Source organism: Sus scrofa, chromosome 6 (genome assembly GCF_054392235.1).
Source record: "Sus scrofa isolate SSC_HxYL_T2T_F1_AM1 chromosome 6, Sscrofa_HxYL_maternal_Yorkshire_Landrace_v2.0, whole genome shotgun sequence".
NCBI classification, from domain to species: domain Eukaryota; kingdom Metazoa; phylum Chordata; class Mammalia; order Artiodactyla; family Suidae; genus Sus; species Sus scrofa.
In genome coordinates this window covers 125036895-125060673 of record NC_139388.1, presented here as the reverse complement: position 1 = coordinate 125060673, position 23779 = coordinate 125036895, and the positions used below count along the sequence as shown (strand labels likewise).

The window sequence follows — 23779 nt, the reverse complement described above, 5'->3', positions numbered from 1 at the left end:
CACATAGCTACAGGATAACACTACTGACACTTTATAGACCCCGAGGGACTATTTGCCTTCTCATAGTCTCTCAAGTGTTAACTAGACATTTATACATACTGAGATGTCTATATAAATTATTACATATTATATATGTGTGTGTGTACATATACATGTACTGAGCGGTGGTGGAGGGGATAAAGCATTATAGACCATGATAGGACTATACTACTTTATTTGAACTTCATTTTTTAAAATACATAATTTGTTGTTGAAAGAAAATGCTGTTTTCCCTTAAAAATCTAACTTAGAGAAATAGTCTAAAAGGAAAATAATTATATTTAAGTAGATATGCTATTGTTTTAATGTAATACAAGTTTACCTTCATTTTTAAAGAATATCCCTGAGTATAGACTTCTAGGTTAGAATCTTCTCTTTTTGTCAGTTTAAAGATGCCTTTCCACTTTCTTCTGATTTCCATAGTTTCCATTAATGGTAAGCCATCTTTCTTATGTTGCTCCTTAGAAAGTACATTCTTTTCTCTCTGGCTATTGTAAAAGTTGTATCTTTATCTTCCTTTATTTCTTTTTTTTTTGGCATTTTTCCAATGGTATGCCTGGGTATGGTTTTCTTTGGATTTGTTACGTTTCTTAAATATGTGGGTTGATATCTATTCTCAGGCATTATTTCAATTATTGCTTCTTACTTTTATTTCTGATACATAGATATCAGACCATTTAACTGTGTCTCACATGTCTTAATTTTGTTCTATTCTTTCCATTTTTCCTCACCATGCTTCAGTGTGTACATTTTCTACCAACCTGTCCTTTCTTTTGCTGGGACCAGTCTGTTGTTAAACCCATCCAATCAATTCATCATTTCAGATATTTTCTTTTGAAGTTCTAGAATGCCTATTTGATTCTTCTTCATATAAACTTCAATTCTTTGTTGAAATTGTCCACATTTTTTATCAATTTGTCTCCATTTTCATTTATTTTCTTTAACATTTATAATGGTTAAACCTTGACTGGGAAGTTCTACATCTGGATCACCTGTGGATCTCCTGCTCTAGTCTACTTTTCCTCTTAACAGTCACATTTTCTTGTTCTCTTGGCTAATAATTTTGACTATACACTGGACTTTGTGTATAAAAGGATGCAGAGACTGAAGTCAGTGTCATTACCCCCTAGTCTTTTACCTTTTTCTGTTAAGCAGACACTGTGAAGGACTGAGAAGGGTTGGGGCCAGTGAGCAGTTTTCATTGAGAATCAGTCTACTTCTGTCTTTAAATATTCTGTCTTTAACTATCTGGATGCATTTGCTGGAGGTACTTATTCTAGCTTGTCTTTGTTTTCTCAGAACTTCAAGACTGTACATTTCCTGCTGTCTTTCTGGCCCAGCCTCCCTTCCCCATGGTGCCCCAACACTTAGCAAAGCTCTCATGGAGAAAACGGTCTGCATTTGAAACTCCTCAAGTTACAAGCTCTCTCACCAGCTCACATGACCATCAGAGGTCCTGATGCTGTCTCTTTACTATTAAAGTCACTCTGCCACAGCCAAGTCCAGTTATTCGCCTGTGCCCAGATTTGGCAAGTGCCCTTGGAGAGGTGCTCTCAGCTCACCTAAAATTCTAGTTTTTCTTGTCCTCTTTCTTTCACAGTTATCTTATGTATTTTGAAAGAAAGCTTCTGTTACTTTATTCAAGCTTCTGGTCATGGTGGCAGGAGTGGTGACCTGCTACTCCTTACAACCTGATCCCTGGAAGCAGAAGTCTCTGTACGTGCAGCAAAACCGATCATCTTTCCTTTCTAATCCCTTTCATCAATTAGTAAAAATGAACTCATATTGTACAAACTCAGCAATATCTTTTGTCTTTGTCCTTTCCTGTCAGGAAGGATTTTCTCTTTTCTCTTTTAACATTAGCACAACCTGTTATGTTCCGTCAGAGATACCAGACTCCATCTCCCAAGGTGGCTTTCATCGTACTACTTTTGCACCCACCAGAGTACAGTGGCTCAAGACTCCTGATGGCTGGGATCAGTAAGACGCAGGTGCCAATGCTGCCCTTGATTTCTTGGTGGCCTTGATTAGCCTCACACACAAAGCCTGCAGCAGCTGCTGGGGCACAAAGACTCATGCATGGGATGTCTTAGACCTTTTGGAGGAGCAGTGATTTCCCTCCCCACATCCCACACAATGCAAACCTGCCTACTGCTCAGCATTTAACAATATTTTCTTCACCTTCTGATCTTACCCAGTTTTTTCTCTCTCCTATATTCTCTCTTGTTTACACACTCTCTCTCCCCTGTCACTTCTTGGTTTTTCTGAGAAATGGAGGCTCTTATAGATAGCCAAGAAGAAGGCAGCCTTTTTCCCACGTAGAAAACCAGACCATCAGAATGTTCTAAATAAAGCTCTCAGGGCTGTGGTTTGTCACAGCTGTGTCTGTCTGTCGTTGGTCACCAAAAGGCTGCCTTTGCATTGCCACATTATAATTTATTTTCTTTTCCTAACTCCACGTCCAAACTACCCAAAAGTCAGAGGGTGTGGAAGAAATCAAATCCCAGAGAATCTAATATGTGTTTCTTTAGGTAAGAATAATACATGTATGAGTTTGGGGTATAGTTTGGGAATCAAGATTGTAGTTGGACGTATGACTTTTCCACTTATCATCCATGTCTCAGGCAGGGTAACACTGGGGAAGGGTGGTGGGAGACATCCATTTCTTGTAAGTACCATGCGCTAACCAACTATGCCACTAGAGCTACTAGACAGCCATCTCCCTGGCATGTTCTTAGCTGCCTGTCACAGGAAAAGCCCTGTTAAAGGTCCAACATTGAGACGAGGAGAAGGAACTAGATTCAGTGATATTGCACTCATGTGAAATAAGAAAATCATTTGGTAATTCATAAAAAAGGCTCAAGTGCAGCTCTATTTGGGAATCCCATGTAAATCTTGGGGATCTAGAACACAGCTGAGAGGCCCATTCAAGACTCCTCTTTGGGGGCAGCTTGTGGCCCTTGGCTCCCAAGAAGCTCAGAGAAATCACATGCACCATGTGATTCCCTTCCTGCTAAAGAAAACTTGGAACTGCCTTTGTCTTTTATGTTGAATTATTATTCCTTATGTCCTAATATTTAACACAGCTGACAACAACAAACATTTTTTTTTAAAGGACAGCCAGCAAAGCCAGTTAGAAGTCACCGATGGGCCTTCTCAGGAGTTTCTCCAGACCACTAGATTCTGGCTGCATTGGAGTCTAGGAAGATGCCTGAAGGGTGCAGTACACGCTTGCTGGTGACTGAGGTTTTGTGATGTGTACAGTAACCCATAAACCAGTTCGCCTGGCATGTTCGGTTTTACTTATTTTCTCATTATAATTACTACTAGAACCCCTTTACAAGCTAAAGCATTCTGATCTGGGCAATAAACACAATGTTTCTTTTAGCTGTATGCAGAGTATGCAGGAAGCAAACACCATGAGGAGGAAGTCCACCCTCAAGGATTCATGCTCTTTAGTTATAAAGTTCATAATCTTCAGGAGACCCAAACTGGGGTCTCAGGGTGCATGACAATGTGTAGAGTGCAGAGGAGGTGAACTCTGGAAGTGACAGAGAAGAAGAGGACAGCATGAGCAAGAGCGAGGGCTCAGGGAGACACAGGGTGAGCAGGGTAGGGTGGCATCCCCAATGTGGGGCCAAGTGGAGCCAGCATGGGACCAGACCCCAGGGGACCTCAAAGTACAGCATGAAGAGCGGGGACTGGATCCTGCTGGCAGTGAGGAGATTTAGGAATGCTAATGTGGTGTCAGACTAGACCAGGGAAACATGGGTAAGCATTCTCTGATGCAAAATGCATCTTAATTCTTCTTTTGTTTCTTTTTTGGCTGCACTCATGTGGCTATAGAAGTTCCAAGGCCAGGGATCAAATCCGAGCTACAGCTGCAACCTACCCCACAGCTGTGGCAACTATGGATCCTTAACCCATGCACCAGGCTGGGGATTGAACCACCACCTCAGCAGCAACCTGAGCCTCTACAGAGACAATGCCAGATCCTTAACCCACTGTACCGCAATGGTAACTGCCATCTTAATTCATTTTATTTTATTATATTTTTATTTTATTTCTTTTTTTAGGGCCACACTCCTGGCATAGGGAAGTTCCCAGGTGAGGGGTCAAATTGGAGCTGCAGCTGCTGGCCTATGCTCTAGCCACAGCAATGCCAGATCCAAGCTATGTCTGCAACCTACACCACAGCTCACAGCAATGCCGGATACTTAACCCACTGAGCAAGGCCAAGGATCAAACCCACATCTTCATGGATACTAGTTGGGTTCATTACTGCTGAGCCACAATGGGAACTCCCATCTTAATTCCTTTTTTCGTTTGTTTTGTTTGTTTGTTTTTGGTCATGCTGTGCAACAGTTTGATGTGGGATCTCTATTCTCAGACCAAGGATTGAACTCCAGCTGCAAGTTGTGAAACAAACCTGAAAACTCCTATCTGTCTTTAGCATCTTGAAGTTTTAGTTTCCTTTCTGCCTCCAAGGATTTAAAAGATCAAAAAGAATAAGGTTTTAATCCAAGCGTCAGCAAACTCTTTCATACCCCACCTGACAGTAAAAGCATTAGGCTCTATGGTCCCTGTAGTCTCTGCCACAAGCCCTCATCTCTGCCATCACAGACAATATACACACAAGGAGTGTGGCTGGCGTTCCCATAAGACCTTATTTATAAGAATAAACAACCGCCTCAGTTTGTCCTGGAGGCCATGGTTTCCTGATCTCTGCTTTAACCTGTGAGAATTCATTCACAATACTAATTTCCCTTGTGTGAATGAAACTGTGCTTATTCTGAGACGACGCTTTTGAAGGTGGGTCCCAAAGGTGTGAATGAAGCAAAGCGTGATTATATCAGCATGGGGAGCCCTGGGGGGTGGACGGCCTGCAGTGGCACTGCCTGGGCACAGTGGTCTGTCTGTAATGACCAGACACCTGGGGCGGTCTCGCAGGCAGGGAGTTACCTCGGCTCGCTCGGCTGCGGGTGCGGACGCCCAGCACGGGGGTGGCATCCTCCACGGCAGGGGACGAGGTTTTCAGCACAGCCTTCATGTTCTCGTGCTCTGCAGCGTCCTCCGCGTAGCTCAGGCCCTGTGGCTGGCTCGAAGGTGCCGGGGAACTGCCAGAGAACTTGCCAGACTGCAAGACCAACAGGGGTTAGGGTGTGAGGTGACTCCCTCCAAAGCCAACTTGAGCTCATGAAACCTTTAATTGAGGACAGCCTCCTCTTCTCTTTCTCTCTCTGGCTTTTCTGTTTATGTGCATTCTGCAGACACATTAGTGATGGCGCTCAGTGAGGTGGCCAATGAACACCTGGATATCCAGGAAGTTCTTTAGCAGAAGAAAAGCCTTGGTCCCAGAAAGACCATACTCAGCCCTCCATGGTAGTGGGTCTCTCGTAGATTCCCTCTGTGGGAGCCTGCAAGGGCCGATTGACCTCGGCTCTGAGAAGAACTCAGAAATCAAATGTTTCTAACATCAAAGCCTTGCTATGAGATTCGAGATATGCCCTCTTAGTCCAATTTAGTGAGATTGATTTTTTTAAATGTAATGCCAGAAAGAAGTACAAATTTTCTCATATATCGCTTATGGTGGTAGAATTTTAAAAATGGGATTCCGTTCAAGAATGTGAGGAGCTGGGAAGGTTTTTTCCCCAGATGGAGTCCCACCTCGCTTTATGGAGAAGGAAACAGGGGCCCTCCAAGATGAAGTGACTTCCCCAAGGCCTCAGCAGAGTTTGGAGGTGGGGCCCACATCAGAACACAGCACAGATACTCATGCTGAAAATGAGTTTGGCAACACGCACTATCTCTTGTGGTGTCAAAGATTTAGTTGTTTTCACAAGCATTACATTCCTGTGATGCGATTCGCTAATTCTAGCTGAACAAAGAGGAGGCATATATGTTTAACAAGAGGTATGCTAGAACTGTGGGGCCATAGGTACACAACGTCAAACAGCTGGATGAAAAATAAAAAAGCCAGTTGGGATAACGTTATCAAAGAACAGCTCCATAGATTCCTGGCTTCCTCTTTTCATCCAGGGTTTTGGCCCTGATGCCAGAGCCTGGGACACCCCTGTGGCTACTACCATCTACTGCTCCCTCCTCATCCTCCACAGCCAAGCAGCACTCCCACCCCCAGTCTCTGGTTCTGGCATCTGCACCAGGGGCAGGGGAGGAGCCACTGGCCATCCCACTCCTTCACATACTGATCCCAACGGATCCAGTGGATGCCAATCATGGAAATGGGCACAAGCTGCCCATGGCTGGTGACCATCTCTCAGGCCTGGCTCTTAGCCACCATCCTACTTTCTCTTAGGGCTCTTTATGTGGCTATTCCAAAATCCCAGTTCTCTTAATTGAATTGCCGAAAGGTTTGGCAAGGATCTAAAGGGAAAATCCTCTGTCCATTTGTCCAGCAGCAGGAAGAGGACTGCTAACCCTGCCACTTTTTTTTTTCTCATTTTTTTTCTTTAGTGCCGCCCCCGCAGCATATGGAGGTTCCCAGGCTATGGGCTGAATCGGAGCTGTAGCTGCCAGCCTACACCACAGCCACAGCAACACCAGATCCAAGTGTAGGTCTGCGACCTACACCACAGCTCACGGCAATGCCAGATCCTTAACCCACTGAGCAAGGCCAGGGATCGAACCTGCATCCTCATGGATCCCCGTTGAGTTTGTTAACTGCTGAGCCACGTAGGGAACTCCCTGACCCTGCCACTCTTGACAGGGCCTGGGACTCAGGCGCAGCTTGGAAAATGCAGTGACCCTTTCAGTCAGGCACTGGCACACACAGCATGACGGGAACCCATGTAAGAGGTTAGTGATCACACGGAAACCAACCAGAACACAGCCATGCAGGGTTTAAAGCACTGAACAGGGCTGACATGCTGCTTGTGTTAGGTTGGCTTCTATGGCACGCCTCGGGAGGTCACAGGGAATTCTTCGTGTTTATCAGCCTCCTACCTCAACTTCATCCTCTTCATCAGTCTATGGGAGGGGACAGGACAGGACAGGATGGGAAAGACAGAAGGGATTCTTAGAAGGCACAGAAGTCAGCAAAGATGACATCATCTCAATGTCACATCAAATTCCAAGGAAAGAAATCAGTCACCACAACCAGGGTGCACCCTTTTGATGCAGAAGTGGCCAAGTCCTGCCTGGCATAGCCCTCCTGCCCTTGTCTGGACCTTCTCTCTGAAGGCTCCCAGGACCAGTTCTGACGAAAGTCAGGAGGGACTTGTAGGGCTCCAGGCCAGTCTCTGAGGTTGCCGAGGAGGATGATAACCAGCTTACCTGGCTCTGTGACCACCACAGACCTCACTCTGTGCCCTGCCACTTGGCTGGCCATGTCCAGTGGAACCTACCACCACCCACCATCCATCAGGACCTCAGTAAGTTTATTGGCCTCCCTCCACCTCCTGACACTCATCAGCTTTTGCCCCACCTCTCATCCAGGTGGCCCCTCCCTGCCCAGGCTGCCAGGCCTGGGTCCCTGAGGATCCTTCCATACGTGGGCCAGATGGGACAAGTGGGACCCCTGCCTATGACTTTAACCTCAGAAACAGGAAATGAAATTCTTTAAAAAATTACCTGTCCCTTGGGGAGGCTGTTGGAACTGACATGTCATTCTTTTCATTATCCTCACACAAACTTCTTTAAGTGACAACAAAATACCTCTTTTCCAAAAAACAAATCAGTGGTGAAAGTTATGTCAATTCCTTAATTTTAAATCAAACATCCCCTCAATTTAACTGGTGTTTCCACTGAGGTTGCAAGCCAGGCAAGCAAATCAGACACAGGTTTTTGAGAATTGACTAAACTCTGGGGAGCTAAAGTGGTACAATGCTTCTAGTTCATGTTTACCCCTGCTTCCAGGGCAACAACCTTGTGACAGGAGGTGACTATTTGTCTTTTAAAAAAAGTTTTTATTCTTTTATTTTCAGTGTCCCACCTGTGGCATATGGAAGTTCCCAGGCTAGGGGTCCAATCAGAGTTGTAGCTGCTGGCCTACGCCAGAGCCACAGCAACGCCAGATCAAAGCTGCATCTGCGACCTAGGCAGCAGCTTTCGGCAACAATGGATCCTTAACCCACTGAGCAAGGCCAGGGATCGAACCTGCATCCTCATGGATACTAGTCAGGTTCTTAACACTCTGAGCCACAAAAGGAACTCCCATTTTTCTTTATCTTAGAGCTTATTTATTTAATCAGATAGTTGGCATTTTCTGGCAATTAGCACATGTGCAAGGTGCTGCATATGCAAAATCTCTAGCCCTCTCAATATCCCCTAAAGTTACCAGCATTCCCTTTTCATAGAAGAGGCTGGAGTTGAGAGAGATTAACTGTCTCAGCCAGGATGACCACTGCCCTGTGATATGGACAGGTTCTCACCACCCATCTGGAGTGTGATGATGCCAGAAAGGGCCACACTGGCCATGGGCTGCCTTGTCTATGTTACCACTTTGTCTAGAACTAGTCTGGGACACAAGGAATGAGAAATGACTTAGTTTCTCCCTGATCCTTAGCTGGTAGGACTCCTGGGTCCTACAAAAGGAAGCCTTTTGCATACTCAGGGATAGAGAAGGAAGAGGAGAGACAGGAACACAAAAGTAGATGTGGGGCTGCCTATGTATGTAGGGTGTTTGGACTCTACCCAGACTTCTCTATGTCTTATAAAACAATGGCTTTTCTAAAGTCATCTCTGTTTAACCGCAACCATTTTCATCCTCATTATTCAGCATCTGTATTAAAAAATGACTTACTACAGTTCTCTCTAAAAATCACTTCCAACTCTAAATCTCAGGGGCTCCACAATTTTCTATCTATGGCCTGGTTTTGTTTCAAGTGGTCTAAACGGTGGACACATGTTGTTTTATAACCAGATTATGAAATCCATTGGACAAGCCTGTCTTTTATTGCACTCCCATCTTCCTAGGTGCCCTGTGCTTTGCTGGGAACACAATGGGAGCCAAACAAGAGTTGGAAAAATGTGAAGCCATTGTCACTTTGCTTTAAGTGACAATATCCTAATCTTCCAGCAGGTGGCAATGTTTCTACATGAATGGTACCACTTGGACCACTAAAAGCAGGGACTACCTTGAGGATGAACCCTGAAGAAGCCTGCCCTGTTGAGATTTTAATGAGAACTTAAATATTTTTGAATTCAATTTTAGAAATGTTTACCCCTGTTTATAAATAGGAAGGCTGAATATTTTCAGAGAAGGAGAGAATTTAAAAATTAGTGGGATCTGTAAAAAAAAATGTCAAGAATTTGGCAAAAAATTCTGATTATTTTCTTAACTATATGCATATTGGGCTTGGGTTTCTCACCCTCCATTGTGTCTAATTTCTACAAAAATAATCACTCCCCTTTTTAGAACTTTTAAAAATAATACTTGGGTGGGCAGTGATGATTGTTGTAAAACTATAAATGTAATAAAGTTCATGGAATAATAAAAAATAATAATGCTTGGGAATGAAATGCGGGCCGGAGTTTGCCCAAGTGAATTCAGTCTGCTTCCTGAGTTGCTGTCCTCTAGGAAGCTAAAGATCCGATTGAACCCAGATTTTGGGACAGGAGACGGAAGACTCAGCCAATTGCAAAGGCATTCAGGACCATCTGTAGAAAGAGCCCCTTCTGCAGAAGAATGTGAGCATTCCCTAAGGGTCCAGAAAATTCCAAGGGGTCAAGGCTGGGGTGAATGGTGAGGGGACCAGTCCCTGGTTCTCCTTAGAAATGCCTTAAAATTGCAAGACAAAGTACCTGAGAAGGTGAGGACCCCCCCCCCCCCCAGGAATGTGGATTGTAATCATGTATGTCCTTTGTTTCTCCAACCACATAAATGCACACCTGGCACAGAAGGCAGCCTCTGTGAGGTCTTCTTAACTGATTGCATTTCTCCCCAAAGAAATCTGTCTGATTGAGTTGCAGCTCCCAGGATAATGCCACACTCTGTATGGCTTAATCCTTGCCTACTCCATTCCCTGCATTGCTGAGCGGCAATGTGCCCCTCAGATATAGATAAAGATGGGCTACGTTTCATAAAGGCACAACAGAAAGAGGCACCTGTACCGTGTGTCTTTGTCTGTCTCTAGCATCTTTACGCGTTGCTTTCTTTTTCTTTTTCTTTTCGTTTCTCTGTCTTTTTAGGGCCACACCCTTGGCATATGCAAGTTCCCAGGCTAGGGGTCGAATCAGAGCTATAGCCGCCAGCCTATGCCACAGCAATGCCAGATCCGAGCTGCCTCTGCAAACTACACCACAGCTCATGGCAACGCTGGATCCTTAATTCACTGAGCAAGGCCAGATACCGAACCCGAGTCCTTGTGGATCTGTTGGATTTGTTACCACTGCACCAAAGTGGGAATTCCTTCACGCATCACTCTGCCCTCCAGTTACAAAGCACCTCCCATCTGAGGGCTGACTGTACCCATGGTATGGGTGGGCCCAGGGAAAGGGTGGAAGAGATAGGGGAAAAGTGCAGAGCAAGGGAGGCGTGCAAATGTGAGGAGTCCCCAAAGGAACACCCGATACTTCCACTGTCCTCTGGGCCACCCTGATATTCTCTAACTCGAAGGACTGCCAAGAGGCCATCAGATTATGTCTTTGAGTAACCTCATCAATTACGTCTCCATTCAGATGCCTAGGATGGGTGGTCCATGTGTCAACTGATTAGATATATAGTATCATTATGACAATTAAAATCCATAATCATCTCCCAAATCAGTATATTTGTTTTCCTAGGATAAGTGTGATTATATATATTTTCTTCTTCTCTTCCAAGTCCACCCACATCCCAAAGTCTGAAAAGGGAGTCAAGAATTTAATGTCATTAGCATCCCACAACACACCAAGTTAATTACTCGTGTGGTGGCTTAAAATTCCTCCACCAGACATGGCATCCTCAATTTACATCTTAGTTTTACGTTTGATTATTTCAGATTTTCACAGAACTGGTAGAGGGACTGTGTAAGAGCATCTTTTAGGAGTTCCCGTTGTGGCGCCATGGAAACGAATCTGACTAGGAACTGTGAGGTTGTGGGTTGGATCCTCGGCCTCACTCAGTGGGTTAAGGATCCGGCATTGCTGTGAGCTATGGTGTAGTTTGCAGATGCAGCTTGGATCCACCACTGCTGTGGCTGTGGTGTGGGCTGGCAGCTACAGCTCTGATTTGACCCCTAGCCTGGGAACCTCCATATGCCGCAGATGGAACCCTAAAAAAAGCAAAAAAAAAAAAAAAGAGCACCTTTTAAAAGAGGAATTTTTTTCCCCACAGCTAAAAAAAGTCACAGCCTGCAAACTGCAGAGTAGTTTTGTGGTTGATCAGATTTTCAGAATAAATGGCATAAAGAAACTGATTTTATGAAACTTACATCAGTGATCATCTTCCCTCGGGTCTTGTTTCTCTCTCTGTGGTTGGCTCGTTTCTGTTTCTGCTGCAAAACCCTCTCCCTGGTGGTGCGATACTCCAGGGCAAACTCACTGATGATCCTGCAGAACTTGTTTATGTTCACTTCCCGAATCGCATAAGGTGGATGACCCATAAAGAGCAGAAAGGAGTGGAACCTGCAGTGAAGACACGAGGGCGGCAAGGACTTCAGGTTTAAGGAACGAAAACCCATTTTCTGCAAACTTTCAGGAGAACAGACTTGTAGTTGCGAAGGGAGAGGGGAGGGAGTGGGATGGATGGGGAGCTTGGGGTTAGTAGATGCAGACTATTGCCTTTGGAATGGATTAGCAATAAGATCCTGCTGTGTAACGCTGGGAACTATATCTAGTCACTTATGATGGAGCCTGATAATGTGAGAAAAAAGAATGCATACATGTATGTGTAACTAGGTAACCATGCTGTACTAGAATATTGACAGAACACAGCAAACCAGCTATAATGAAAAAAATAAAACTCATTAAAAAATAAATTAAAAAAAAAAAAGAAAAGAAACCAATCAGCCAAAGACATGGGTCTTCTTTCTGGGGCTTTGATGATGAAGTGTGAAAATGCAACCAGAAATCAACTCACTTTCTCACTGATGGAGGTTATGTCTAAGAGATGGGATTCTAAGGGATGAATTTTTTCCTTTTTGCTTATCTGTGCCTTAGTGTTTTTTAAAACAGATGTGTAAAACTTGTAAAAGAAAAATGATAAAATACTGTTTTAAAAAAGATACTGCACAGTTTCTAGATCATATGAAAATTGAATGAGGGATAAAGAAATGTTTCTTAGCAATTTGGGGGTACTGCTTTAATGAATATGTGGAATTAACATGAACAGATAATAAATAACATGTTAATTAAGGGTTTATAAAAAGATGTTTATAGTTTTCTCTGGGTAAATGTTTTGAAATGTTTTCTTGCAAATATTATATGCAATCTTAATTTAATTAGGACACACCAAACAAGCAGCCCAAAATCAATTTATTTCAGCTATTTAGTATATAAATTAAAATTATTGGATTTTACTTATTTAATACTTTTGGAAAATAAATTAAGTTTGCAAAGATGTCCTTAAATTTAGTTATCAGGAAATGAGAAAGAAGATAATACTAGGAGACAGAGGAAAATTTTTATGTAGAACAACAGTATTATATAAATGATGTCATTAATTGTAGACAAAAACCTTTTTTTGATCACTCTAATTTGTCTAGTTTGAATAGGGGTTTGGTTTGTTTTCCAAATGAGGGACACTGGCTTATTCTTTTTGTGCAGAATACTAAAGGAAAGTGTAAGATGTGTATTTAAAATAAGGGGGGGGGTGGAAAAATGCTGTTTAAAACCAATAACTAGAGCTAAACCAGGAGTTCTTTTGTGATCCGGCAGGTTAAGCCACTGCAGGGGCTTGCATTAATGCTATGACATGGTTTTGATCCCTGGCCAGGGCACCACATGCTATGGGTGTGGCTAAAATTATAAAACTCAGAAGAAAACATAAAGTATAAATTTTCATGACTTTGGATTAGGAAATGATTTCTTAGATATGATACCAAAGCATAAACAGCCAAAGAAAAAATAAACTGAACTTCATCAAAATTAAAATCTTTTGTACTTCAAAGGATACTGTGAAGATTGAAAGAAAACCTAGGAGTTCCCGTTGTGGCACAGCGGAAACGAATCCGACTAGGAACCATGAGGCTCAGATCTGGCATTGCTGTGGCTGTGGTGTAGGCTGGCAGCTGTAGCTCTGATTCAACCCCTAGCATGGGAACCTCCATATGCTGCGGGTGCGGCCCTAAGAAGACAAAAAGAAAAAGAATTAAAAAGAAAAAAAAAAAAAAGGAAACCTACAGAATAGGAGGAAATATTTTCTTCTTCTTCTTCTTCTTCTTCTTCTTTTTGTCTTTTTGCCATTTCTTGGGCCGCTCCCACGGCATATGGAGGTTCCCAGGCTAGGGGTCTAATCGGAGCTGTAGCTGCCAGCCTACGCCAGAGCCACAGCAACACAGGATCTGAGCTGCGTCTGCGACCTACACCACAGCTCACAGCAACGCCGGATCCTTAACCCACTGAGCCAGGCCAGGGATCGAACCCACAACCTCAACGTTCATAGTCGGATTCATTAACCACTGCGCCACAACGGGAACTCCAGGAAATATTTTCAATTCATGTCAGATGTGGGATTTGTATTCGGAATATATAAAGAAATCTTACAACTCAACACTAAAAAGACAAAAAATGAGGAGTTCCCATTGTGGCTCAGTGGGTTAAGAACCTGACATAGTGTCTGTGAGGATGCAGGTTCAATCTCTGGTCTTGCTCAGTGGGTTAAGGATCTGGTGTTGCTGCAAGCTGTGGCATAGGTTGCAGATGTGGCTCAGAACCAGTGCTGCCGTAGCTGTGGTGTAAGCCTGCAGCTGCAGCTACAATTCGACCCCTAGCCTGGGAGCTTCCATATGCCACAGGTGTGGTTGTAAAAAAAAAAAGAAAAAGACAAAAAAAGACAAAAAAATGGACAAAAGGTATGAATAGATTTCCCAAAAAAAAAGTTTGGCGAATAGCCAATAAGTTCATGAAAAGATGCTCAACACCATTAGTCATTAAGAGAATGCAAATCAGAACCACACAGAAACATCACATTACACTCACTTTGGTGGCTAGAGTCAGAAAGGCAATAACAAGGGTTGGTGAGGATGGGGAGAAACCACACTGGAACCTCACACAGTACTGGTGGGAACACAAAGTGGTTCCCCCTCTATGGACAAAAAAAATTCCTAAAGAGTTAAACACAGCATTACTATATGCCCTAGTAATTTCACACCATGCATATACTCAAAAGAAACAAAACCTATACAAACTCCATGGCAGCATCATTCATAATGGCCCCAATATGGAAACAACCCCAATGCCCATTAACAGATGACCAGATAAACATGAGGTGTATCCATGCAAAACTGCCCCACTACCTCTCTGGCCTCATGGCCTAGGACCCTAGTCATACTTGACTCCCTGTGATTCCTTAAGCAAGACCATCTCAGGGCCTCAGGCCCCTGTGGGTGTGTAGGGACTCTGGGGGGACACGGCTGTGCTGAGAGCCTGCAGGGCCTATGAGGATGGACAGGTCAACCACTCCACTTGGAGGCCCCATCAAGGCGTCCAGTCCCAGTACATTTTCTCTCTGCCCAGAACATTTTTGCCAGCTGCCTAGACTGTCTCTCTTTTTCTACAAGTCTCTGCCAAAGTATCACCTCCTCTGGGAAGCCCCTGCTAACCACCCTACGCAAAAAAGCACCTCCCTGCCACTCCCTGTCCCATTTACACTCTTAACTTCTCTTCCTGGCTCTTACTACTACCTGGCATTATACATTGGACATGGTATTACTACATAGGATATATTAGGAGGATCGTGTAATAGATCTGTGTATAAGATGAATGAAGGGAGAACCAGCCCACAGCTGGGTCCTCTTTTTTTCTTTTTTAGTTAAAGTAGAGTTGATTTACAGTGTTGTGTCGATTTCTGCTGTATAGCACAGTGACCAAGTCATACACATACAAACACACACACACACATATACACACACACACACAAACATTCTTTTTTAAGTTACAAATATGGTTTCCCAGTTTGTGTGCTGTCTTTTATTTTCTTTTTCTTTTTGTCTTTTTATGGCCACACCCACAGCATACGGAGGTTCCCAGGCTAGGGGTTGAATCAGAGCTGTAGCCGCTAGCCTACACCACAGCCCCAGACACACCAGATCTGAGCTGTGTCTGCAACCTACACCACAGCTTAGCGCAATGCCCGATCCTTAACCCACTGAGCAAGGCCAGGGACTGAACCTGCATCCTTATGGATGCTAGTCAGATTCGTTTCTGCTGAGCCATGATGAGAACTCCTATATACATTGTTTTTCTCATACTATCTTCCATCAAGAGACCGTATGCAGTTCCCTGCGCTGTACAGCAGGACCTCACTGTTTATCCATTCTAAATGTAATAGTTTGCATCTACTAACCCCAAACTCTCAGTCCATCCCACTCCCTCCTCCTTCCCCTTGGCGACCACAAGTCTATTCTCTATGTCTGTGAGTCTGTTTCTGTTCTATAGATGTGTTCATTTGTGCTCTATTTTAGTTTCCGCATATAAATAATACCCTATGGTGTCTGTGTTTCTCTTTCTGACTTCACTTAGTATGAGAATCTCTAGTTGCATCTATGTTGCTGCACATGGCATTATTTTGTTCTTTTTATGGCTGAGTAGTACCACATCTTCTTAATTCATTCACTTGTCAATGGACATCTAGGTTGTTTCCATGTCTTGGCTATTGTGAAGATAGGTCCTCTTTTAAATATACGTACAACCGAAGATTCCTTATCCTCCGCTTTCTACAACACTGTTTTTATCTAGAGAGGGTAGGATCCAATCTTATCATATAAGTTGGAGACATGATTTAAGTATATATTGTGCAGATGGGAGTCTGCAAGCAGCAAGTAAAAGGCACACCTGAAAGACCATTCAGATGTATATTTGAGAGGAGAGAGACTATGGTGTTCCTTCAGAAGAACAAAGTGGGTACAACTTTAAGGGAGTAACACATTTAAGGGACTTTTGTTTGTTGAGTCTGTAACTTTCACAACATGGGACATGAAGGTCTTATGGTTACAGAGCAGCTGGTTCCCCTCACCATCGTCCTGAGGCACAAGCCAAACATCTCTGATCTGATCCATCATCTGCCCTTCTCCTCATGTGTGCCACTGAGTGGGGTGTCTGGTCCAGGATAGGGAGGTGTGGAGTGGGGGCACTGGGAAACCAGCGTGGGTGTTCGCCCATCTGTCTGTCTCTCCCTGAGGAATGCTGGGCCCTTGCTGTGGTTCTCCATGTCTCCCAGGGAAGCCTCCCTTCCCACTCTTCCAGGGTCCCCCTCTGTAATGCCTGCCCCAGTCTATCTGCAGCCAAGCGAATGTTGGGAATTAGCGAGTGGGTATGCATATCCATGGACGGGGACTGGCTGTCATGGCAGCAGTGCGAAAGGGAAGGATAACCTGCAGATTCAGACATCTAGAACCAGATGTGCTTAGCCAGCCAAGAGTTTGAAAGTCAAGAGTTACCTAAAGAGAACTAAGTTCTTTTTTTCTGCTCCTTTATTAAAAGAGGCCACTACTGTAACTAAGGGAGGAGGGCCCATCAGACAGGAAAGGACGGTGGAAGTGCCTGTCCCGTTAGGTCCACAACTGAGGGCAGCAGAGAAGGTGGGCAGCCAGATGGGTGTCCAATTGTGAGTAGACAGGGATCCATGTGACACAAGAGAAACCATCATCTGGGCCACCAGCTCAGCAGGGAGAATAGGAAAATGAGCACAAACGTCCTATGTATCATACACATATATGCACCACATACAAATATGCACATCATACACACACACACACACACACACACACACACACACACACACACCGCTTAAGGAACAGATGGATCATCAAAATGAGTTTTGATCTGTCCAGGATAAGATGGTTACTGTGACCAGGCAGAATAGCTTTACAAGACTTTCATAAAACTGCTCCAATTTCATGACATTCCAAATGGAAACTATTTGTTTATTTGAGTAGTTTTCAGTTGGAAATTGCTTGTATCATACAAAGCATGAAGGGCCAAAGTGGCTGACATTCCCTGCCTCCCCATTTTTAACCACGTTAAAAGCAGAGTGTACTTTGCTTTTAGTAAGAAATTTGACAAAATCTCCATTAAGATCCTCCTACCCAGAGGGCAGCTGCGAGGTCAAGATGAAGTCCAGGGAGGGGGGTTTACAGCTGAACAACTAAATTCCAAACACAGTGAGTAATGGAGAGTTGTCAACCTGGAGGGAAGATTCTGTTCCTTATTCTTGTCCCGTCTAACATTTAAAGACTACCCCCCACCCCCACCCCAGAAAAAGAGTCTGGCTCAAGATCCAGGAAATATGATTACCAAAGCAGCACATGACACAAGCTGGTAGAGGGCTCACAGGCAGATGAGAATTAGCTTTTTAAAGGTCCGTATGGGTTCAAGAAAGATGAAGGAAGGAAATAAGCAAAGACAGTGGAGGAAGGAGGGAAAGGGAAAAATTAATCGAAACTGTAAAACGTACAGGGATAAATGAAAATACCACACATTTGTTTAAAAAAATAAGAAAGCAGAGTTTCCACTGTGGCTCAGCAGGATCGGTGGCGGCTCTGCAGTGCCAGGATACTGGTTTGATCCCTGACCCGCACAGTGGGTTAAAGGATCCAGTGTCACCCCAGCTGTGGCTCAGATCTAATCCCTGGCCAGGAACTCCATATGCCTCAGGGCAGCCCAAAAAGAAAAAAATAGTAAATAAAGAGCCTAAACGCAGGAGGGGGAGTGGGCTTGAAGGACTGATCTCTGGGGAAGGCCTGAGGTTTTGATGGCCCCGAGAGAGGGGTCTCTTAACAGAAGGGCAGTGAGGCCCATTGCAGAGGGTGTGTCATCAGAGCACCTGCTCCAGGGAACCCACAACCTGCAGGCCTGCACATCTGCTCACCCAGGACAGTGCACTTGGACTCCAGAGGCCAGGGTGACGGACCTACAACCATGTTGTGTAACGAAACAAAGGAGAAGAAAGTGGGCGATGCCTGACTGGGGGGAGTTGGAAGATGTAGGTTCTGGTCCTGATTCTGCTGCCACTTATATGGAGACAGCCTGGACAGCCACGGAGCCATCCCAGATCCCAGCCAGCCTCGTGCATCACTTCTGTGTCCCCCAGGATTCTGGCAGATCCTGGGGACCTGAGGAAGACTGGTCCAGAGGATGGGGCCCATGGAGGGCCCAGGCTTCCTCCAGGCAGGCTGCACCACAGAGCAGCCATCAGAGAATCAATGAGGGAGAGTTTTCAGAAGGCAGATGGCTGATCACATAAGGAAGGAACTTTGCTAACAAGTCAAGGTGACTTGCAAGGACGAGGGCACTCTGTAGGCAGAAGTATTCAAGTAGATGCAGAGATGCGAGGCCCAAAATGTCAGAGATTATACAGATGCGATTCCTGATCCAGAAGGATTTGGGGGTGGCACTACCTTTGAGATTCCTTCCAACCTCAAAAGTCAATGGTATAATACTATTGTTGTGTGCATGTGTGCATGTGTCTGAGAAAAATTAAGTAAGTACTCAAAGGAGTGCTTGCTATGTACCAAGAATTCCCAATACAAGTTTTATAAATTTAACCTTCAGATCTCGGTTTGCAGGATATTTTCAACATGCTCTCTTACTGAGGTTTCCACAAGCTCTTCAATCCACTTACCTGTTAATTATTCTTCTATGGACAATCTTTAAAATTATAATTCGCTCTGCACAGTCTTTTAAGAACTCTGACATGCGTTGTTTTAGAACTGGTTTCATCTCATGTTTTGCAATTGCTTTGAGGTGATCCCATGAAGCTTTGCATCTTCTCTCCATCTGACATAAATTATCCTGAAGTTGATCAAAGTCAACCTGAAAATCAGAGAGAACATTGCAAATGCACTGAAATAACTGGACACCAACTGGACCCAGGAAACCCAACTGCCTCTGGGAAGAAACAAACACCAAAACCAAACTTACATCTTGCAACACAAACTTATTTATGGCTTAAAAATTATCCACATGTGCATTTGTCATTATCTTGACATCAAATTATTGAGTGATCAAACTGTTCTTCAAATGATCTCAATGCAAGTGTCACTTTTTTTTCCCTCCCATCTTTGGAAAGAAATCTTAAGAAAGTCTTGGGGAACTGTAAATTGAAAAATGATATCAAGGAACCCTAGGACAAGGTGAACTGAGCAGAGGTCTCACAAAATTGTTCAGTGCCCACTTGTGCTTCAGATATTTCATTTGAGGTTGGAGGACTGTCCCACAGTCATACATGGATGGCCCGGGTACATGGGGCCAGCTAAGGGGCAGCCAGCTTCTCTTCACCATGATCATTTTTACACTGTGGGACAAATCACTTTATTTATCCATTCATTCCCTTGTTCAAACAACACTCAGGGAGAAATGGGTTTGCCAGTCCCCCTCCCAGGTATTAAGAAGACAAAAACAGGAATTCCCACAGTGGCTCAGCAGAAATGAATTTGACTAGCATCCATGAGGATGCATGTTTGATCCCTGGCCTCCCCCAGTGGATTAAGGATCTGGTGTTGCTGTGAGCTGTGATGTAGGGCACAGACATGGCTCAGATCTGACATTGCTGTGACTGTGGCATAGGCCAATGGATGCAGCTCTGAGTTGACCCCTAGCCTGGGAACTTTCATATGCCGCAGGTGGGGCCCTAAAAAAGACAAAAAAAAAAAAAAAAAAAAGAAGAAGACAAAGATAAATGTGGAATGAGACCAACTTGCTGTTCCCAAAAAGACTCAGCATATAGACAGGTGATGACCATGCACTGAGGATGTTCAAAGCCCACCAGCTCCCTGTGCGTGTCTGTGTCTGGGTGACTGTCGAGGAGTGTGGTCCTGCCAGCAGATGCAAACTGAGTGTGCCAAAAACAGATGTGACAGACAGTTCACTTTGCTCTGCCAGGAAGTGGGACCAGTTGGGAGTGACTGAAAGTGGCCTGTGATGAGATTTTCTTTCTTTCTTTCCTTTCTTTCTTTCCTTTCTTTCTTTCCTTTCTTTCCTCCTTCCTTCCTTCCTCCCTCCCTTCCTTTTTATCTTCCTTTCTTTCTTTCCTTTTTCGGGCTGCACCTGTGCCATATGGAAACTCCAGAGCTAGGGTTTGAATTGGAGCTGTAGCTGCCGACCTATGCCACAGCCACAACAACACAGCATCTAAGCCACATCTGCAACCTACACCACAGCTCATGGCAACACTGGATCCTTAACCCACTGAGGGAGGCCAGGGATCAAATCTGCATCCTCATGGATACTGGTGGGTTCTTAACCCATTGAACCACAATGGGAACTCTTGAGATGAGGCTTTCTAAAGGGATGCTTTGATAGAATTTATAGACTAAAAAAAAACTATGTGAATCAGAGAGTTAGCTGTGAAAAAAATACACTCGAGGGTATTTAATGGAGGGGGAGGTGGGATAGGGGAAAGACATTGAGAAAGCTAGGAAAGGTGGAAGAAATAGACAAACCAGTAAGCTGAAGAGAGGGGACTGGGGCAGATGGAGAGTGGGAGATGTGGGAAAGGGTGAGAGCCTGGCAAGAAAGGTCAGGAGGAGAGAGAAGATGAGGAGAGGTGAGCCGCCAATGCTTAGATGCCAAGACCAAGGTCATGAGAGCAGTACTTAGAGGTCAGCACCCAAGGACTTGCTGGAGCGACCTCAGACCTCTAGCCCCACCCCAAGAAAGTCAGTGGAGGAGACCAAAGCAGCAAAGGTTGATTAGGGGAGATCTGTCTGGATGAAGCATAGGGGATGCCCCGGGATGCCCCGGGGGGCTAGGCATGACACCTTACATCCTGAATCTTTTGGGTGTTATGTTCGACAAAAACAGAAGGCAAGTTGAGGCAGAGGCTGGGGATTCAGGCAAGTGGCAGGGGGGTTGTGGGACCTTGAGAAAAATGATCTGCCAGAAAATAAAGGAATTCTGAATCCAGATCAGAGAGGGCTTCATTTTCTTAGGAGACAATGGGGCTGAGGGAAAAAAAATCCAGCATTTACCTGAGAGAAAAATAAAATGCAGATTTAGAAAAGAAGGACTGAATAGTTCAAGGAGTAAGTCTAGAAAGGCATGCAGATGACCCTTCTAGACTGACAGGTAGAGGTCTGGGAGCTTTCCAGTCAATTGTAATAGGTCTAATCACAGCTCTCTCCATCTGTCCTTATTTGCTTCAGGCAGCAACCACAATATTTGTTAATAAGTTAATAAATGTAATAAGTTCAGTTTGGCTCAGAATGCACTGAGGAGCTTGGGACAGTCTAATCAGGTAATACCTGCCCAGCATCACAGTGGGCACAGAGCGGACAGGGAGACAGGGAGACACCAAGTGAGAGATGGTTTTCAAAGAAGAGAATCCACTGTGAACCTTTAAAGCCTGGTAGAAAAAAGTCACTTCACTGCCAGTGGAAACTAGGTGGGGAGCCTTGGACCAAAAGGTGTTTGAGGATGGAGCTTAATGTAACATCTCTTGAGGAGGGCTGGAAGACTGGCTGCTGGGGCTGATGGAGCCACCCACAGTTACTTCATGGCCTCAGACTCTGTTACTGGCTCCACTTCATGGGGGAGAAACTGTCCAACAGGGAGGCTAAGGAACTTAGGAGAAGTCACACAGCTGGTTAGTGGTGGAACTGGATCTGAACTCAAATCTCTCTGGCTCCAGAGTCTAAGATCTTGGCCATCATGCCTTAAGGCTAGGTCTGCCCCTAAAAAATTCTACTCCAGGGAGAAAGCTGGCCGGGGCTTTTGTTGTGAGAAAGAAGTTCTGGTCAGGAAGTCCTCTCGTGAGGGCTGCTCCATATGGGCTACTTTCTGTGCATGGGAGGATGTGGAGCTGTGCCATGAGGCAGTCACATCATATCAGGTAAGCCTGGGGTGCTGTGGAATAACTCAGGGACAAGGGCAGGGGCTGCAGAAGGGATGGGGAAGGGAAAACAGAGTATGGTACTTTAACAGTAAGTTGCAAATTCTTTGACACTCACCCCTTACAAATGCCAAGCCTAAAACCCTTCCCTTTGAATGCGAGCTGGCTTTTGTGACTTGGTTCTCATGAAGAGAATGTAAAAGCCAGGTCATGACAAAGGAAGAGCTTCCACCTGGAGCTCTTGTGTGCTCTGTCTCGGATTACATATTTCAGGAGAGGCCATCTGCTATGTCGCAAGGACACTCAAGAAGGCCCTGGAGAGGCCCACCCTGGGGAAGAACTGGGACTCCTAACAACCATGGGGTGAGTGAACCACCATGGGGAAAACTTCTCCAGCCCCAGTCAAGCTTTCAGATGATTGCAGCCTCAGCTGACATGTTGTTGAATGAAACCTCAGGAGAGAACTTGAGACAGAACTACCCTTGAAATAATAATAGGCCAAAATTCCTATGTTGAAGCTGTAACTCTCAGTAGCTCAGAATGTGACCTGATGGAGAAATAGTGTCATTACAGATGTAATTAGTTAAGTGAGACGAGGTTACACTGGAGTGGGTGGACCACTAAATCAAAATGACTGATATCCTTATAATATTGGAAAATTTAAACACAGACACACAGGTAAAATGCCATGTGAAGATGAAGGCAGAGATTGGGGTGATTTTTCAGCAAATCACCAGAAGCTAGGAAAGAGACATGGCACAGATGTCTCTCTCAAAAGGTACTAACCCTGCTGACACGTTGATCTCAGACTTCTGGCCTCCAGAACTGTGGGATAAACATTTCTGGGTTTTTTTTTTTTTTTTTTTTTTGCTTGTTTGTTTGTTTTTTTTTGTCTTTTTTTGCCATTTCTTGGGCTGCTTCCACGGCATATGGAGGTTCCCGGGCTAGGGGTTGAATCGGAGCTGTAGCCACTGGCCTACGCCAGAGCCACAGCAACGCAGGATCCAAGCCGCGTCTGCGACCTACACCACAGCTCACAGCAACGCCGGATCCTTAACCCACTGAGCAAGGCCAGGGATCAAACCTGCAACCTCATGGTTCCTAGTTGGATTCGTTAACCACTGCGCCACGACGGGAACTCCAACATTTCTGTTTCTGACTGTGTCCACAAGTAGAAGTTTCCAGGCCAGGAACTGAACTCGAGCCATGGCAGTAACCCAAGCCATGGTGGTGACAACACCAAGTTCTTAGCCACGAGGCCACCAGGGAATGCCCAAAATTTCTGTTTTTCAAAGTTCCATGGAGTTTGTGGCACTTTGTCATAGCAACCCTAGGAAACTATTATATTATCCTGAGCTGCTAGCTTTTGGGGTAATTTGTTACACAGCTGTAGATTAACTAATACGAGCAGGTACAGTGTGAGGAAGGAGAGCCTGCATTGTCACCTGCTTGCACTCCTGGAGTCGTGGGATCACATCAGTAAGCAGCTGTCGCTATTGGTCTCTGAAAGCTGAACTGACTGGTCAGCACACTGCACCAGTCTCTGAGGCCCCCTACCATCTGGGAGTAGCAGAGCTGACCTTACCTCCCTCCCCTCACTGCCACCAGCCCCCTGAGGGACACAGGTTTCCTCCAGATGCCAGAGGAACTTGCTCCTTGGGGGTTGCTGTGATGATACCCAAAATGACACACCAGGGGATGGAATGAACCCCTGCAGCTGGGGCTGGGGTTCTTTAAAGCTGATTTTGTTCCTGCCTACACAGGAGGGCCCCTCAACGCCCAACAAGACTTTGGGAGTAAAGGCTGGGAAGT

The 23779-nt window shown here is 44.8% G+C and overlaps 1 protein-coding gene across 27 annotated transcripts in view; it reads right to left on the bottom strand.

Annotated features, from left to right (window-relative positions):
* FHOD3 (formin homology 2 domain containing 3) overlaps positions 1 to 23779 on the bottom strand; it is a 548282-nt gene that overhangs the window by 16285 nt on the left and 508218 nt on the right. For 15 of the 27 annotated variants that reach the window (XM_021096274.2, XM_084964486.1, XM_084964482.1 and 12 more), the window contains 3 exons: positions 18761 to 18951; positions 11412 to 11604; positions 5002 to 5176 (listed from right to left, as the gene is read on the bottom strand). In XM_021096274.2, coding sequence (XP_020951933.2) covers positions 5002 to 5176; positions 11412 to 11604; positions 18761 to 18951 — 559 coding nt within the window. Of the gene's footprint in view, positions 1 to 5001; positions 5177 to 7002; positions 7027 to 11411; positions 11605 to 18760; positions 18952 to 23779 lie in introns of all 27 variants that reach the window. The other 12 variants (XM_021096273.2, XM_084964485.1, XM_021096275.2 and 9 more) reach the window with 1 other exon arrangement.